General features: G+C 36.9%; 1 protein-coding gene and 1 non-coding gene across 2 annotated transcripts in view; one reads left to right on the top strand and one right to left on the bottom strand.

Annotated features, from left to right (window-relative positions):
• The window catches only part of GPC3 (glypican 3), a 438,722-nt gene that overhangs the window by 199,659 nt on the left and 220,929 nt on the right, over nt 1–18,134 (bottom strand). The window contains exon 3 of the mRNA XM_011383864.2: nt 8,863–9,557. Within this exon, the coding sequence (XP_011382166.1) occupies nt 8,863–9,557 (695 nt within the window). The remainder of the gene's footprint in view (nt 1–8,862; nt 9,558–18,134) is intronic.
• LOC111733314 lies at nt 12,713–12,831 on the top strand. The gene has a single exon (XR_002777936.1). It is a non-coding gene; the product is annotated as a 5S ribosomal RNA (ribosomal RNA).

Genomic DNA, 18,134 nt, shown 5'->3' with positions numbered 1-18,134 from the left:
TAATTAATAGCATAAGTTGAGTTAGAAAAAGAGAGGTTCATCTATTAACTCTATAAGAATGCCAAGAATGACTTTTAAAAATCATACATATGATATTTTTCTTTGAAAAAAAGAAAGATAGCAAATTAAATTCAAGTAGTACTTGGGCTGCATATTTTATGAGATTTATTTGTACTGCATATCTTTGATGGGCTCTATTTGTGGCTGAAAGTACAAACATACTGATTACAATCATTCTTTCCTATATTTAGGAACAAAATTAATTATCTGCAAAAAGCAGAAAGGCTTAGATAGACTCTCAGTCAGTAAATGATAATAGACAGCACCCAAATATAATGACTCCATTTCCTACTTTATCTGTTTTAGGCATTCTGAGTGGAATGAAAAAAGGAAAAATTAATTCACTTTCTGAATATTCTTCGGAAAAGATTTGAATTGGGTAATGAGAAGGCATCAACACTCCCCCCAATTCTCCACCCCCAGTATGAAATGTGAAAGCAGGTTTCTTGAGTCATGCACTTCCCAAAGAGACAATTTTATCTCCTAGATTCCAGCACTGTTTTTATTGGTTTTTGTTTTACTTTATACAGTAATTTATTTGAATGATATGTATTTATACATGTATTGGTTTACTAGCTGTTTTATAATATGCTTATACATTGTTATATTTGAAATGCTTTATATATTAACTCCACTGGGTTGTTTTTTTTTGTAATTTTTTTTTACAATGTTATTGAGGTATTTTTGGATTCCTACAATTCACTCATTTCAAGTGTACAATTTAACAATTTCTACTAAATTTACTAAGGTGTGCAACAACCATCACTACAAACCAGTTTTAGAACATTTTCACACCCCAATAAGGTCCCTCGTGTCCATTCCGGTATTGCTTTTAAGAAGTCTGGTGCATTCTGAACCCCAAACCCCAAAGGGACATTTTTAAATGACATTAAGAAGTCTGTATTTTAACCAAAACAAAGGTTATTTGTCTTTCCTTATTAACAGCCACCACCCACCTCAACGTGGAAAGGAACAGTAAACTGTGAGACCTAGTATAGTGCCCACTACCAGCAGCACTCAGAAAGTTGTGGCTGCTGGTAATTACAGTTTGTATTTCATCCTACAATGGCTGCAACATGCTGGAAGATATCTGCCCCAAATTTTCTCATATTCTTTTGTGAAATTCTTTATTACAGCAAACATTATAACCACCTCCTCCCTTGAGGAAATTAGTGTATCACAGTGTAACTTCATTTAAAAATTCTTCTGTGATATTCAAAATATGTTTTCAATCTTTCAGGTGGGAGTGAGCAGTTGCTTTTTAAGAAAGAGTCGAAGTAGGAAGCATTTTCTGCCAGATACCTGAGCAAGATAGCAAAATGCATAGGCATAAGAGGTTAGTGGGCCAAAGTTACCTGTGGCACTATTGTGAATGAATGATGTAGCATTACAGTTGCCAAGAGTAACCTAATTCCAAGTGGGAAAAAGGAATCACAGAGGAATCAAACTGCGTACATGACTCCATGTTTCCTGAGGCATTTTAGGTTTTGCAAGTATTCAGGGGCTTTTCTGCCCTCACCAGGTAGGGGCTGCTTTCACTTTGTGCTCTGATTCCCTGGCTACCCAATATAAAAAAGGTATTTTCGACTTCCTTATTGTCGACCCAGGAGCACACGGATTCTCAGACTATCAGGTCATGGGAATGCCTTATTGGACTTTGACCATTTGGCAGGATATTCCTGACTTTCTAACCTTTCTGAATATACTCTGAGGACAAATCAGTCCTCCAAATCACTCCCAGCAGACATGGATAAGCATCTGCTTACTGCTCTGTGATTATCACATGTATCACTTTAGAAGTGCAATAAAATAGAAAACCTCACTTGGTCAAGCCACTTAGCAATACAAATTCCCAACCCCGGAGCCTGAACAAGCAAGTAAGGGAACGATAGCTTAGAGATCAAGTAAGAAAGCAATAGAGTAGTAGAAGGAGGCCCAAAGGAGCAGGGTTTGCTCCTAACCAGAGGCAACAGTCAGGTGCCCTCTTCATACTTTCTTTTTCAAGTATTCTCTGAAGAGTGGAGAAAATTACTATTGTTCTGTCTTTGGATGTGCATTCTGTTACCATCCAACACGTGGCATGTAGCCCTGCCTTTCAGCCAAGAATTCAGGACTGAGTTAAGCATCTTTATGAACTTCAAATTTCCTTGCATGGTACTCCAAAAGCATTAGGAACTTGAGGGGTTCTTGTAGTCATCAAAGGTTGGGGGATCATGTGTTGCAAGACAATTTTCCATGGGTCTCATGTTTCTGCATGTCCTATAAACAGAGGCACTTTTTTTTCCCAGACTATCTTTATTCAATTATCTTTGCATAGTGAACAGCCTTAGAAGACAGAGAAAATAGCAGGCAGACATACCCCAATTATAAAAGATTTGAATTTCCTAAGCACAAGGCTCCTCTCCTGTTGTGCAACTCACTGAGTGTGCAGGAGTCATCTGGCCCTTTCTGCCTTACCCCATGGGAATTGGAGCTCAGGGATCTGGTACAAATGCTGATACTCTGGCTATTCTTGTTGTTGTGAGAAATAAACTGCCCTTCATCTCTGAGCCAGTAATCTGGTGTCTTTAACCAGCATCCATGAAAATGTGGCTGGTTAACCTGTTAGCTTGCAATTAGCATACAAACTTCAGACTTTTCACAGCTCTTGAAAACATGTTCCTGCCATATCAATCCGCACACCACGAAAAGGAGGAAAAACTTATTTCTAAAGATTCAGAACATATAAAACAACTGGTAATCACACTGCTATTTCTTGCAAAGGCAAAGGTAAGTAATTCTAGATTCATGAAAAGCCTACCTAATTTCCTAATATGACTATATATACATATATATGTATATAAAAAAAGCTTCTCTTGTGTGGCAACTTCTTGAAGCTTGCCCTGAAATGAACATTTAGTTCCTAAAAGTGGTGCTGATTTTTTTATTTGTATTCTTCTCTTAAATAAATAGGTAATGTATGTTTAAAAACTATATATTTTTCCCCATGGGAAGCACTAAAGCTATGTTTATTGTGAATGAAAAAAGGATGGCAACCTGTAAACATTTTTGCCTTTCCAGAAATAGTTGTCATGCAAATGAAGTCGCTTACCACAGTTCTAAATGCTGACCTGCAGATATTAATTGAGTAGTGAGCCATTTACTTGTTTTTATCACTTGAAATTACTTGGTACTGAAAACAGCTTATATGAATTCAGAAAAGGTATCTCTATCTGAGACTAAAAAAATGAAAGTCCAAACTGATAGCATGAGAAGAAAAACACTGACATTCTGACACCTGAGAAATAACCTCAGCCTTCAAAAGCGGAGAGGGAAGTAAGGCTAATCTTGGAAATTCTGATGAGTTACAGTCACTCACACAGACAGCAAAATATAAGGATTTTATAGTGAATTATTATTGAGGATCAACAGAGAATTTTCCCCAGAGCTTCCTAGCACACATAAATAAATACTGACTTCACTGAAGATTTCTTCAGAAATTCTAGCAAAGGAAATGGATGTACTTGATATCAGAGTATGTTAGCGTTCTCAATAGGCAACGTTAACTACTAAGGAAACACCGTAATGGAGACCTAGATGTACTGTTAAGGTCTAGAAGCAAAGGCAAATGCACTAAAAACTATCTGTTGGTTCAATGGGCAGATTCCAAATGTTGCAACTGGAAGATATCCTATTCCTCACCACTGTTACTGCTTATACAGTTTCTAGGCAACGTCATTTCACTGTGTGACTGGGTCTTCCATCACCTACACAAACATTTCTTCTTCTCCTAGAAATTACCGTGTGCCTTTAAATGTTATGAAGCCTAAAAATCTCATGCTTTTTAGTACTTCATTGGGAAATACTATAGCAAAAGTCTCCAAGGAGGAAGAATGAATTCAAAAACTGATTGTGCAGCTGGAAAAACAGTACAGAGTAATACAGGATATTAAATAAGATAATAAAAAACCTACTTAGCCCATGTTTGGAGAATAAAGATTCTGGTAAAGGGAGAGTGGAACTATTTGAAAGAACAGTATAGAGTAATGGTTAAAGCATGAGCCTTGGAGTCAAACAGATCCAGCTTTGAATCTTAGCTCTGCAACCTGCTAGTTGAGTGACCTCAACAGAGTCATAGTCACCATTCCAGCCACTAACTGTGACCCCAACATCTATCATAGTGTTTCTACAATTAGGTGTTGAATAAATGCTTCCTGAAATGAATCCTATTTCAGACAGTGCTAAAATAAAGATCACAATGAGGAAAGAAAGGGTGAAATAGTGGTGGTGGAAAAGGTTGCAATTTTGCACAACATTCAGTGAAGCATATAACAAGCTGAAGTAATAAAATTGTGGGAGAGGAAGCACCAACACTGAGAAATTCTGAAATGAATCAATAAAGAAAATACATGAGTAGAAATGGAAAATTAAAGGTGCAAATAGCAATGTGAGGACATGTGAGCAATTACTTTGGAGGTAAAGAAAGTAAATGAAATCATCCTTGAAAGTTTTGAGAAACTTTCTGGGAGAGCAATAAATATCTAACATGTTGATTATTACTCATTTAATCAGTAGATGAATTCTAATGTGAAATGTACAATGGTTATGCATATAATCCATACACAGGTATATGGTAATGACGATCAAAATGGTTTCAGAATAAAAACAGTTGCATTTGAAAAAGAAGATTGTGGCATTCAATAATTTGAGTATGGTGTAACGACAATGTTGAAAAATATGTATTGAAAATTGTACATATTTATATTTGCTTCAAGGTATAAGGTGTGGAATTCGATAATGTGCTGATAAATTTAACAGTGGTATTCCCACCCAAATACTGTTAAAGACCTACTTGATACTTACTCGGGGCCAAGATATTTAACTCAGTTCACAAATGTAGATGAAGAGTCAAGATGTATCAATTTCCAGTCCCATCACTAATAACTTTCATGGACTTTTCAGCACAAATTTTTTCTCCTTCTCTTCTTCTTCTCCCTATCTTCTCTCCTCTCTCCTCTCTTCTCCACCCCACCCCACAAAACACACATATGCACGCATGCACACACTCATGCACATATATTCTCATACACTATTTTTATTCACTTCTTTGGACTAGAGTAACATTAAACATCTTGGTACTTAAACATAAATTTAAGAAAAACTCATCGTCCATTGGCACTTAGAAAAATGTAATAAGATTACTAGACTGGAGTTTGGCGAGTACCTACCGTGTGTCTCAAACTCTGGCCAGGTACATCGAGCCTATCACTTTTCATTTAATCCTGTAAAGCAACCTTATTTTATAGATGAAGAATCTGAGGTCCTAGCTTTGCCATTAACTGTCATTCACTTCCAACCTCTGGGCTTTACCTTATTTTCCAAACAAGGTGACTGGATTTGCTTCCAAGGCAAACGGGGCACTTCTTAAATGACAAATTCTCTGGCCTCTCCACAGATCTATGGTATGAAAATCCTCAGGGTGGACTCCAGGATTCTGTTTAACAAGTTTCCCAGATGATTGTGATGGTGAGCCAAGTTTGGGAACTGAAAGCTTACCCGCTTCCAGGAGTGCTGCCAGTGACCATGCCTCAACATTTGTTTGCATGCTTTCACTTGCTAGTCTGAAGAACTGAAAACTATCATAGGGAAACTAAAGCACTAACAGGCCATACTTATAAAACATTAACAGTACCCCATTTGCTTAGAAGACCAAAATGTCCTTCATAATCTGGGGTACATGGTAACCACCAAAATGACTAGGCAAAGTCTCTGTATGGCAGACCTCATAGCACAGCTTATAGCTAGCTAAAAGGCGGTCCCAAGAGAGCTCAGAAAAAGCACCACAACTTAACTTCAAGTAGGACTGACTGGCAAGATTTTATATTTTATCACAACAGAGAAGTGAGGGTGTTACAGCAAAATCTCATTAAGGCTTCAGTTTTAAATCATCTTTTGTTTTGGGGCACTCTGTGGGTTTGTTAACATGAACAGAGTTCTGCAGTCCACCCAGCCCTCACTTCCCCTCATCCTCATAAATGGCCCACCCTCTTTCTGACCTATACAGAATATGGGCTGGATCACACCTGGCCAATGATTTACCCACCCTCACCATTTGGTATATATTACTTAGAGTTGGGGGGTCATAAAACAGTTACAAGGTAGAGTTTACATATACTTTCTGTTCTAGTTGAGGCATTCCCTGAGGAAGGCAGACTTCATGCTCTCATAACTAGCTGGGAGCTGGGAGCAATCAAGCCCTTAATGGCCAAAACAGAAAGGGACTGCATCACCAAGCACCTCTTGACAGCCAAGGCCTTTGTTCCTGAATGATAATGACATGAAATGCACTCCCTCTATGTGTATGCACACGCGTGCACACACACACACACACACACACACACACAATGTGCACATGTGCACCTAAAATAGAGCAGGTGTGACACCCTGGAACAGCTATCGAATTTAAGGTTGCGGTGTCTTTGCGAAATCTAAATGGAGCTTTTAGAGTGAAAGTCTGGGAGGGTCTAATGGGAGACAGACCAGTATGATAGAAAGAGCCCTAGCTAGATTGCAGCAGCAGAAGACCTTTGATTCTGGCTCTTTTTATCAATCATCTAACTTTGGATAAGCCTCCTTGAACTTTATTTATTTATTTGTAAATCAATGGGATTGAACTAACCAATCTCTCATGGCCCATCCAAAATTCGCATTACAGTGAAATGTTCACTATGGTAAATTTATTCAGTTCCATGTTTGTCAGTCAACTAGACTGACCTTTTCAAGACTCAAGAACTATACTCTGGGTAACTCTAAATACCCAGCACCTAGTGAAGTGTCATACACAAAGCAGATGCTTAATAAAAGTTTACTAAATAAATTTTTTTGTCTAGAACCCAATCAAAACTGTGCACTTAATCCCTTATCAGCTTCCCACCCTATTTGTGTGTGTGTGTGTGTGTGTGCGTGTGTGTGTTTAAAAACACTATAGAAGAATACTTGTTTTCCAAATTAATTATGTCGTTGTCAAGTGAGTAATATCAGAGGCAACCTTTAAACACTCTTTAATGTTGTCTTCTCATTTTTCCTCTTATTGATGATAATTCCACACCCCTGGCACTCTTTGTTTTGTGTCTGACACATAGTTAGCCCTCAATCAATGTAAGGTTAATGAATGCACTGACTTCATTTTTCTAGTTCTGTAAGATTTACTTTTGCTTGAGGTCCCAGAATCTGGCCTGGAATTATAAAGCAGTCAAGGGAATAATTAGCCATCGAAGAACAATATCACTAGATGGAATATTTCCATTCATTTTACTATAAAATATTTTCTCAACAAATGTGTTTTAAATAGCTAACATTGTGAATGGGGCAATTAGAGCAGCTCCATAAGTAGCCACGCTGTGGGGTGCATCATTTCTGTCCTCCTTCCCAGTTTAATTCACCAAAGAAACCAATTATCTTTATCATTTTGTACTTCCAGAATTTAAAGACAAGGCTAAATAGCCCAATCTGCCTTTCATCTTCTGGAAAAGCAATGGTTCAGAGTACACAGCAGTTACAATCTATAGAAGCTAAGAGCACGAGTCACCCAAGCCAAACAAGCCTGGGTATGAAACCCAATTTCCCCCACTTCCACTTAACCAGCTTCGAGATCTTGGGCAAGGTATTTTACTTCTCAAAGCTTTGTTTCCTCTTGTGTAAAATGGGGACAATATTAGGGCCTATCGCCTATATCACTGTGAAATAATATTATGCAAACTGGCCAGCAGAGCACCTGAAATGTAGTAGAAGCTCAACAATGGTAGTGCATTAGATAATTCTGCCACTTCCTTCTATGAAGCTGACAGCATCCAGGAATCAGTCACCATCACCTTAGTGGGTTCTGGTGGGCAGCTCTTGGCTGTGTATTCTATCTTCATTGAAAAGTGGGTGCCTCCTGTGATTATGAATGTATGTACTCTAGCTTGTCAGGTATAATGTAACCAGTAATTTTGGACTGAAACCAAGCAAAACTGCTGCCTCACTTAAAGAACTGCCCTACCGCCATCACAAACCCCATCAGGTTGACTCATATAATCAAGACTATAAAAAAAAAAAAAACAACTTGGAAAACATGGACATTTTGCCTTGCTTATGTTCTTGTGTAGGTTTAATTAGGGAGTTCTAGCTGAGTCTCCTACATTTGAAGTCACTGCTTAAAATGGTAATGTGATATACATGATTAAGAGCATGAGCGTTAAATCAGAATCAGAATAATTGGTGATGACCTAATTAAAGAAAGAGCCGATCAATTTCTGAATCATGGATCTTCCACTAACCATAGCTGGGTGCCCTTGGGCAAGTTACAGTTTCACTGAGCTTCACTTTCCTCATTTATAAAATGGAGACAATAGTTCCTACCTCACAGGGATGTTTGAGGATTGTGATAATCAACATTATGGTAATAATAGCTTATATTTACTGAAGACTTACCATGTACCAGGCACATGCTAAGTGCTTTAACATGTTATTCCTTATGAAAAATATATTCTTTTTACCCCTTTTTTATAAATCATAAATATGAGGCTCATAAAGATAAAACGATTTACCCAAGGTCTCACAGCAAGCAAGTGGGTGGAGCTAAAGTTCAAAGCCAGGCATTATGACTCCATAACCTGTAGTCTCGAAAATGCTGCCTAACTCTAGGAGGTCATTCAATCCCTCTATCATCCCTTCCTATCCTCTGATCTCTTTCTCGCATCTCTCCATCAGAACCTGCTACTGGCCAAGCCACCCCATCCCAATAGGACCCAGTTCCTCTGAAAACTGTAGATTGGTACTCACGGTAGTGGTCAGCTTTCCTCCATTCTTCTGGACATATTGGATGGAATCATGGATCGTTGAGAAGAGACCAAGTAGTACATTCTCCATGTCATAGATTCTGTACATGCCATTCACCAGTTCTTCAAGAGACAGAATGTATTCTTTCCAGTACTTGTCAATCTCCACCACACCAGCCATACAGCCTTGCATGACCACATTGCAGTAGCCACCACAAGGCTTAACCATCATCAGTCCCTGGCAGTAAGAGCAGTACCACATTCTGGTTAGCATTCGGCCACAGTCCTTACTAAACTTCAGATGATCAGTTGTGTTGATCACTTCGATTCCAAGATTCAGGGCCTGGAGGAAGATCCTAGTAACTTGCAGTGACTTGGAAACCTGGGTCATAATAAGCTTGGGGAAATTCCCAAATACTTTCAGGTCACGCCTTGCCCCTCGGAGGCACTCATTGATGTCTAAGGCCGACTCAGGCAGGCCTGGGTTCATAAGCTGGGTATAGATGACTGGAAACAGGCTATCAAACAGTTCATTCACCATGTCATCCACGTTGATGTCAGAACCCAGGATGTAGAGAGACACGTCAGTGAAAAATTCACTCACAAATTCAAAAGCTTGTGGGGTCAGACTCGGATAGTTGTTTTTGAACATGGCATTGGTGTAGTTCTTGGCATGGCGAACAACAATTTCAAAGGCCTCTGTAAAATAAGAGATAGAGAATTGCCCAGAAATTAAAGCATGAAAATTCACGGTATAACTGAATTTGCGATTTCTTTATTGCTGTGGTGATTAAGGTCCCATATTCATTTCTGGCATTGCCTCTACTCATTCAGTTCTTTGCTCTTATAAATCAATTTTCCTTTCTGAACATGAAGTCCAAACCCTGATATGCACATAAATTCTTAAACACACAAATTATATTTCAAATGACAAAAACCACAATTCAGTTAACATTTCAGCATGTCATGAAAATACTGATTAAAAATAGACTAAATGAGAAGTTATTTTTCTTTCTCTCATTGATTTATTTAGTTTAAAATAAATTGTATTGCAAGACATTTCGTTTTTGGACAGAGATAAATATTTGACAACAAACCATGTTATTATTAACTCACATAACAATTTGAGCCTAGAGGAGAGGCAAGTTCTTAGCCAAGAATAAAAGCTATCACAAATTTAATCATTTTTGGTAAATTTTCTCTAGATAACTTTAACGGGAACTATCTGACAGATTGCCAGACCTGGAAATGAAATTTATCCCCTCAATGAGTATCTGGATGGAAAAAAAATAATCTATGCACTAATCTATACATTTGATATTGAAAATAACACTTGGTATTTGCAAGCTGGATATCTAGAATGATAACTGCTAAGCTTCCTTGGTAAGTTTGGCTTCCACATGGCTTGGAAGCCTCACCTGCTCTACAGAGACTACGAATTCAGGATTACATCTGCTGTCCCTATCCCCTGGCATAGACCCTATTAGTGTCATTGGTCTGAGAAAGAAAGTAGTAATATCACCATCTCATATTCTTCAAACTGAAATACTCCAGACACAAATTATTCCAAATAACCAATGTTCCACATTTATATGAGGGAAGAGAAAACAACCACAATAATAGGGTTTTAAAGAAATAAGACAGTTTAAAAACAAAAATAATGAAGTTTCCTGAGACATTTAAAATTAACTAAGTATCTTCTTTCATTTCCTTCCAAAGTGCAAAGGTCCATGACAGATGTACTCCAAATGATGCCAATTCATGAGCCTTGAAAAATCAAATTACCACTTTCAGTCTACTAGAGAGACTGTACTCCAACAGCTCCTTGGGACCACTTAGTCCAGCATCTCAGTCATCTGTGGCAGAAATGAGCTCTAGGTTGTGCCACTACCATCTGCCCTAGATCCCTCACAAGATAGAACACACTTGCTACATTCTTCCCTTGGGCTTATGACATGCCCGGCAAAGTTGAGCAGATGCCAGTGCAATTCTACTAGGCTTCCAAGCCTACTTGAGAAAGTTAATCTTCATTTCCATCTATTGCTATATGTTCATTTGTTTATTTTGTTTTATTTAGAATATTAAGCAATTCCTAGAAAGTTTATCTATCTTATGATAATGTCTTAACCACATATGCTACTTTATTCTGAATCCTTGGATCTAAAGGTTTAATGAGGCCAAGAGATCATCTAGCCCAATACAAAGGACCAATGAATTCTTCAAAATCATTGGAAATTTGGATATTTAAAACTACTTATTTTAATTTCAGCTAGCAATCGTTTATTATTATATTAGGCTCTGTGCTAGGTACTAGGTCTATAAAAGTGCTGGGTAGATGGAGATAAATGATACACCATCCTTGTTTTAAAAGTACTCACCAGCTGTATGGTTTAGCATTTACAAAGCATTTCCAAGTATATTATGATATCTACTTTTGGCAACAACTTTCTGAATTTGGTATTGCAATCCCCATTTTATACACGATGAAATTGACATTCAGCAGAGTTTAAGTACTTTCCCAGGGTCATACAACTGCAAGGTAGAAGTAGTCAACTCAGACTAGTGACTCCCAGCAGGGGTTACAATCTACCTACCCTTGACCCTATAGTCAACACATATATTTTCAAAAATCTTTGTAGAAAGTGATTTTTAAGCTCATTATTTTCCCATTGGCTTCTCCTCTATGAATGGAAATATATTAGGAGAAATTGCAGCCCAAAGACCAACAAAGCAGTCATGCTTTTACATTTGCCTTGGGGCAGCATGAGGTAAGAGAAGGGAGACTGCTGCTGTGATGCCACTCTTTAGATCTCAGTCTTCTAAGTTACCCTAAAATAAATTCTCTATAAGGCAAATTTCATCTCTAGCACAGTGCATTTGTTCTCTAGCTTGCAAGATCTATGACAGTGAAATTCCATACACTGTACTGCCATAACCCTTTTTTAAAGTTTCTGTTACTAACACTGTTGGAGCAATAGAAAAAGAAAATTACAAAAGTTCATGAACTTTTCTGCAGAAAGAATATCAACAACACATACTGCAAGAGGAAAGGGTTAGGGGTTCATATCTAACTTCAAGCTCACATGTGCTCCCTGCTTCAACGTTTGCAGCTCAGAATCCACTAAGCATACCTCTGGGTTGTGCCCAATCTCCTTACTTCTATATCACAGGACAACAGACCAAACCATAACCAGTCAAACAAAGGCTCCTTGGGGACATATAGGAACTAAATGTACCCTTAATCTAGGGGAGGTTTTCTTCTGTCTTTTTGCTGGGAGAAGTCAAAAGAGTTATGTCCAGGAAAAATCAAAATAATGTAAAATTAGAGCAATTATGAAAAATTTGACCCTGAACAGAAAATATTCTAATTTTTGTTTTATAATATAAAATGATACAGATAAATAAATTAATAAATTGAATAATACACATCCCAATATAACAAGTTTTCTAGATTTGTAGATGCCCCCAATACCATCCTGGTAATCAATATTTGGACACAGTCTAGTGTTGTCAACATTCTTCTTAAATAATGGTACTCAAAAAGGGATACAATTCTCCAAATGTGGTTTGATATGTAAAGTGTGCAATCAGCCTATTTTCTCTCTTTAATTGGTTCAATAACTTCTACTACTCCACACCCAGGACATAGAGCTTATCACTGTAGCAAAAAGACTGTCCTTAGTATTTGCTGCTGATGTTTCTGTATTCAGACCTAGACAGAAAAAAAGTGTGTTTTCATGGGCCTTTTTAGTAGAAGGCTAGATATTTTTAAAAATAGAATATATTTGTGGTTGGAGGAAACAAGTAAATGAACCACTGAGTTCTCATCAAGCCCTTAAGAATAAGATAGCCCTGTCTATGGCCATGCCACCCTGAACGTGCCTGATCTTATCTGATCTCAGAAGCTAAGCAGGGTCGGGCCTGGTTAGTACTTGGATGGGAGACCACCTAGGAAGACCAGGTGCTGTAGGTATAAAAAAAAAATAAGATAGTCCTTATAGAAGCAGATTACTTTTGTCAAGGCAGTTTTTTTCAGTATTGTAAGAATAGCAAACGCTTTATAAGAATATTTTTTTAATTCCTAGGATAAATGCTAAACAATGAGTTGGGCTTGAAACAGCCCTTGTTTTCAAGCATAGGTATCTTAACGGGAAAAAAAAAAAAAACTAAATTTATGAGGTACCTGCAATATACATGCCAGAATCTGTGATAAACTTGATCACTTATGTCCTCTCATTTAACTTTAACGTAACCATATATGTTTGGAATTATTTTTATTTGACTGAAGAGGAAACTGAGACTCAAAAAGGTTAAATGAACCACACAAGGTAATACCACTAATTAAATGCTAGGGCCTGAATGCGAATACAGGTCAGTGTAACACCAAGGCCCTTGCTAATTCTACAACATATTTCAGCCTTGAAAACTGGACACTGGGAGTTTCTAGTCCCGGCTCCAACATATAAAGAGCTTGGAAGATATCATTCCCATCCTCAAAAACAACAGGACAACAGCTGAACAAACTTAAAATCAATGATGCTTCTTAGACCCATTAGGGGATTCAGGTCACAGGGCAAACTGCTATTCTGAAATCTGGGAAGACAAATTACAGAGAATCATGGCCGAAATCCACTTACCTGGAACAGAAGCTGCTAAAGCCATTAACTAGTGTGAACACTTAAGTGGTAATGTTTTTCAGTTGTGCCACATTTATTTTAAGACTAGTAACAGAGAACCTGAGAAAAGAGGGGCATGGGGCAGAAGAGGGGGCCTGATCACCATTCATGGGTCTGTATTTATGGCATCTTGGTTTCAATTTCCAAGTGTCTGCTATCTTCCCCTGAAGGACTAGGTGAAAAATGCGAGGGCTCTCTGGAACCAGCTCCTCCAAGACAGTTGAGAGCAAGCAGGCTCCCTGAGCGAGCCTTTGCCATTGGATGAGTTCTCCATGGTGTCAGACAAAACAACAAATTCCTCAGTGCCTTTAAGCCAGGCTTTCATGTTTGGGTGAGGAGGTAGAAGGAAATGAGTGAAGATCATGCTTCTGGGAGAGTGTGAGGTACCTGTTATAAATGGTAATTTTGACAAATTGATAAGAGGCTGAATATAGACTAGCTAGAGAGTTAAAAACTCATGGCCCCCAGTCTTATCGGTCCCCCATAGTTACATGGGATTCACATCTAGAAAACAAAGTTATCATGGTAAAGATCTAAGAAAACTCTCTTTGTTTTTCAAGCAGGGGAGGGGAAAAGTAATAATTTAGAAATACACCATCAGCATTCTCCATAACAACTGCCTGTCCCAGGAACATAACGTTACCAAAGCCTAACACCCAGGAGAAGGGCAATTAGACAACTCCAGCCCCCTCTAGCCTCTCCATCCCACCTAAAGTGAAAAAATGCTGAAAAAGACTTATGAAGATCACAGTCCAAGGGCAGAGGCCCACTAAAAGACTACGATAAATCATTAGATTATAGTCTATTCCCTCTCCTCCCATGACTTACCATCAAAAAGCCACAAACCCTATTTAAGAAGGAGTTCTTAGGGAAACCCTAAAACAACAGGTGAGAAAAAAAATAATAAAACAAGGACACCAGAAGAAATTAAAGCCTCTGGCACCTACAGCTACAGCAAACATTAAATAGCCCAACTCTTAGTCAGATTAACATAAAACTTCACGCTAGAAATCTAATAACTTCAGTTCCTATTACCCAATAATATATCATGTCCCGCTTTTAACAAACAATTACAAGCTATTCTAAAAGGCAAGAAAAAGTCTTAAGAGACAAAACAATGATCAGAACCGTACTCAGATACAGCATGGATTTTAGAATATCAAACAGGGAATTTAAAACAGCTATTATTTATATGTCAAGGGCTCTAACGAAATAAGTGGACAACATACTAGAACAGGTGGGTAATATAAATACAGAGCTGGAAATTCTAACAAATGTCAAAAGTAAATGCTAGAAATCAAAAACACACACAGAAATGAAGTACGCCTTTCATGGGCTCATCGGTATACTGGAAACAAGCAAGATAAGAATCAGTGAGCTTAAAGAAATGTCAATAGAAATTTGTCAGACCAAAATAGGGAGAGAAATGAAGAATAAAACAAAAAACTGAAAAAAATACCCAAGAACTTTGAGAAAAATTCAAAAGGTGTAAATTGTACATAATTGCAATTCTAGAAAGAAAGAATGGAGCAGAAGAAATATTTGATGTAATAGTGACCAAAAAGTTCACAAAGTTCATAATAGACACAACCCACAGGTCAAGGAAGTGCAGAGAATAATGAGCAGGTTGAATACCAAAACATCTACTCTTAGGTATATCATATTCAAACTGCAAAAAACAAAAGACGAAGAAAAAAATCTAAGAAGCTAGAGAAAGAAATAGCCATCTTACCTATAAAGGGACACCTTGTTTCGTTTTAGGTGTGATGTTCCTTTATAGGTAAGATGCCATATCCCTTGTTGGTGGGATGCAACAAGAATTACATTGAACATCTTGTCAGAAATCATGCAAGAAATAAGAGAGAAATGAAATATTTAGTGTTCAAAGAAAAGAAACCATCAATCTAGAATTGTTTCCAGAAAAATTATCATTGAAAAGGAAAGATGAAATAGACTTTCTCAGACAAAAAAAGGAAGAAATTTTTCAATTCCGAAAAATGTTAAAAGCAGTTTTTCAGGGAAATTATATAGGTCAGAAAATCGAATCTACATAAATAAAGGAAGAGCATCAGAGAAAGAATAAAGGTAAAATAAAGTCTTTTCTTTTTTAAAGAAATTTATCTAATAGGCAACTTTGTTCAAAGTAATAATAGCAACAATGCATTTGTTGATTACAGCATATAGAAAAGTAAAATGAATGATAGCAATGTTATAAGGGATGGGAGGGAGAAATTAGGAATACTCTATTATAAGGTATCTGCACTACTGGTGAAGCAAGATAGTATTATTTGTAAGTGAACTTAGAGTAATTACAAAAGCATTTTGCAAACTTTAGGGGGAACACTAAAAAAAATTTAAAGTATAATTGATATGCTAAGAGAGGAGAAAAAGTGGAATCACAAAATGTTCAGTTAAAACCAGGGAAAGCAGAAAATGAGACGATTAAAAATAACTATAGCAAAGAATAAGTGCAATAAATCTAAAGTAGCTACAAATATGGTGGATGTTAATCCAATTACATCACTAATCACTTTAAATGTGAATGGTTTAAATACACAAAGTAAAAGATAGAGACTATCAGCATAAATATAAAAATAAGACCTAACTACAGACTGTCTATAGGAAACACATCCTAAATATAAAGATACAGATAAAGTGATGGAGAAAGATATAACATGCTAATACTAACAAAACACTGGAATAGCCAAATTCATTTCAGATGAAGCCCACTTTGGAAGAAGGAAAATTAGCAGGGATAAAAGGGTCATTACATAATAATCGAAGGGTTGATGTTCCAAAAAGACATAAGCCTTAATGCATATGCACCTAACAACAGAGCATCAAAATATGTGAGGTAAAAACTAATGGAATTATAAAGATAAGTATCCAAATGCATAATTATGTTGGAAACATCAACACCCTCTATCAATAACTAACAAATACATCAGGCAGAAAATTAGTAAGGATATAGTTGAACTGAATAGCATCATCAATCAACTAAATCTAACTGACATCTATAGGACACTTCATCCATCAATAGTAGAATATATATTCCTCTTAAGCTCACCTGAAATATTCTGGGCCATAAAGTACACTTTAAGAAATTTTAAAGCATAAGCCCCCTCCCCAACTCTAGGGGCGAGAGCCCCTAGTAAGAAGATGACTTTTATAAAGAAATGGAAAAAAAGTGAAATAAAAATTGTGTTAAATCATATTTGTAAAAGGTATTTGTTTTTTTTTTTAATAACAGGCATTGAAACAAGGAAACTTACATTTCTATGTAAGGTGGATGAGGTTGAGCGGTTCCCTCCATTTTAGGAAGATCTAAGTCACCATGCAGACTAATAAACATGAACTAGATAACCCCCCCAAAAAAATTTTAAACCATAGAAATCATACAAAGAATGTTCTCAGACCACAATGGATTTAAATGACAAATCAATAACGGAAAGTTAACAAGACAGTATCCAATCATTGGCAAATTAAATAACATACATCTTCATAATACATGGGATGAAGAAGTCTTAAGAGAAATTTTAAAAATATTTTGAACTAACTGAAAATGACAATAAAACTGATGGGATGCAAGAAATGCAGTGCTTAGAGGGAAATTTATAGCATTAAATGCATATATTAAAAAAAGAAAAATATATATTTCAAATTAATTATCTAAGATTCCACCAAAGGAAACCAGAGAAAGAAAAGCAATATAAACCTAAAGCAAGCACAAGAAAAAAATAATAAAAAATAGAGAGGAAATCAATGAAACTGGAAACAGATAATCAATAGAGAAATTCAACAAAACCAAAAGCTAGTTCGTGAAAAAGATCAACTCAATTTAAAAAATATTGAGGAAGAGGAAGATGGAGAAGGGGAAAGGGGGTAGGAGGAGGAGGAGGAGGAGGACGATGACAACAACGATGATGACGATGACAATGATGACAACGATGACGACAACGACAACGATGACGACAACGACAACGATGACGACGACAATGACGACGACGATGACAATGACAATGACGACAACCTACTGAATGGGAGAAGATATTTGCCTATAAGTGGTTAAAATCTAAAATTTATAAAGAACTCATACAATTCAACAATGAAAAAACAATCAAATTAAAAAATAGGCAGAAGACCCGAATAGGTATTTCTCCAAAGAGAAAATAAAAATGGCCAATAAATGAAAAGATGCTCAAGATCACTAATCATCAGAGAATACAAATTAAAACACCAATGAAATATCACCTCATACCTGTCAGAATGGCTAGCATCAGTAAATTAAAAAACAAGTATTGGTGAGGATGTGGAGAAAAGGGAACCCTCGTATACTGCACTTCTATTCAACATTGTACTAAAGTCCTAGTCAACGTAATAAGACAAAATAAAGAAATAAAAGATAAACAGATTGGGAAGGAAGAAATAAACTGTTCACAAATGACGCGATTGTCTGTAGAAATCCCAGAGAACTGACAAAAAATTCTCCTCAAACCATTAAGCAACTATAGCAAGGTTGCACGTCACAAAGTCAGTACATAAAGTTAGTTACTTTTTTATATATCAAGAATGATTAACTGGTATTTCCAATTGAAAACAC

This window comes from Pteropus vampyrus, unplaced genomic scaffold (assembly GCF_000151845.1).
Source record: "Pteropus vampyrus isolate Shadow unplaced genomic scaffold, Pvam_2.0 Scaffold548, whole genome shotgun sequence".
In the NCBI taxonomy this organism is placed as follows: Eukaryota; Metazoa; Chordata; class Mammalia; order Chiroptera; family Pteropodidae; genus Pteropus; species Pteropus vampyrus.
Note: the sequence above shows the minus strand (reverse complement) of the source record. Positions and strands in the feature narration are given on the sequence as shown.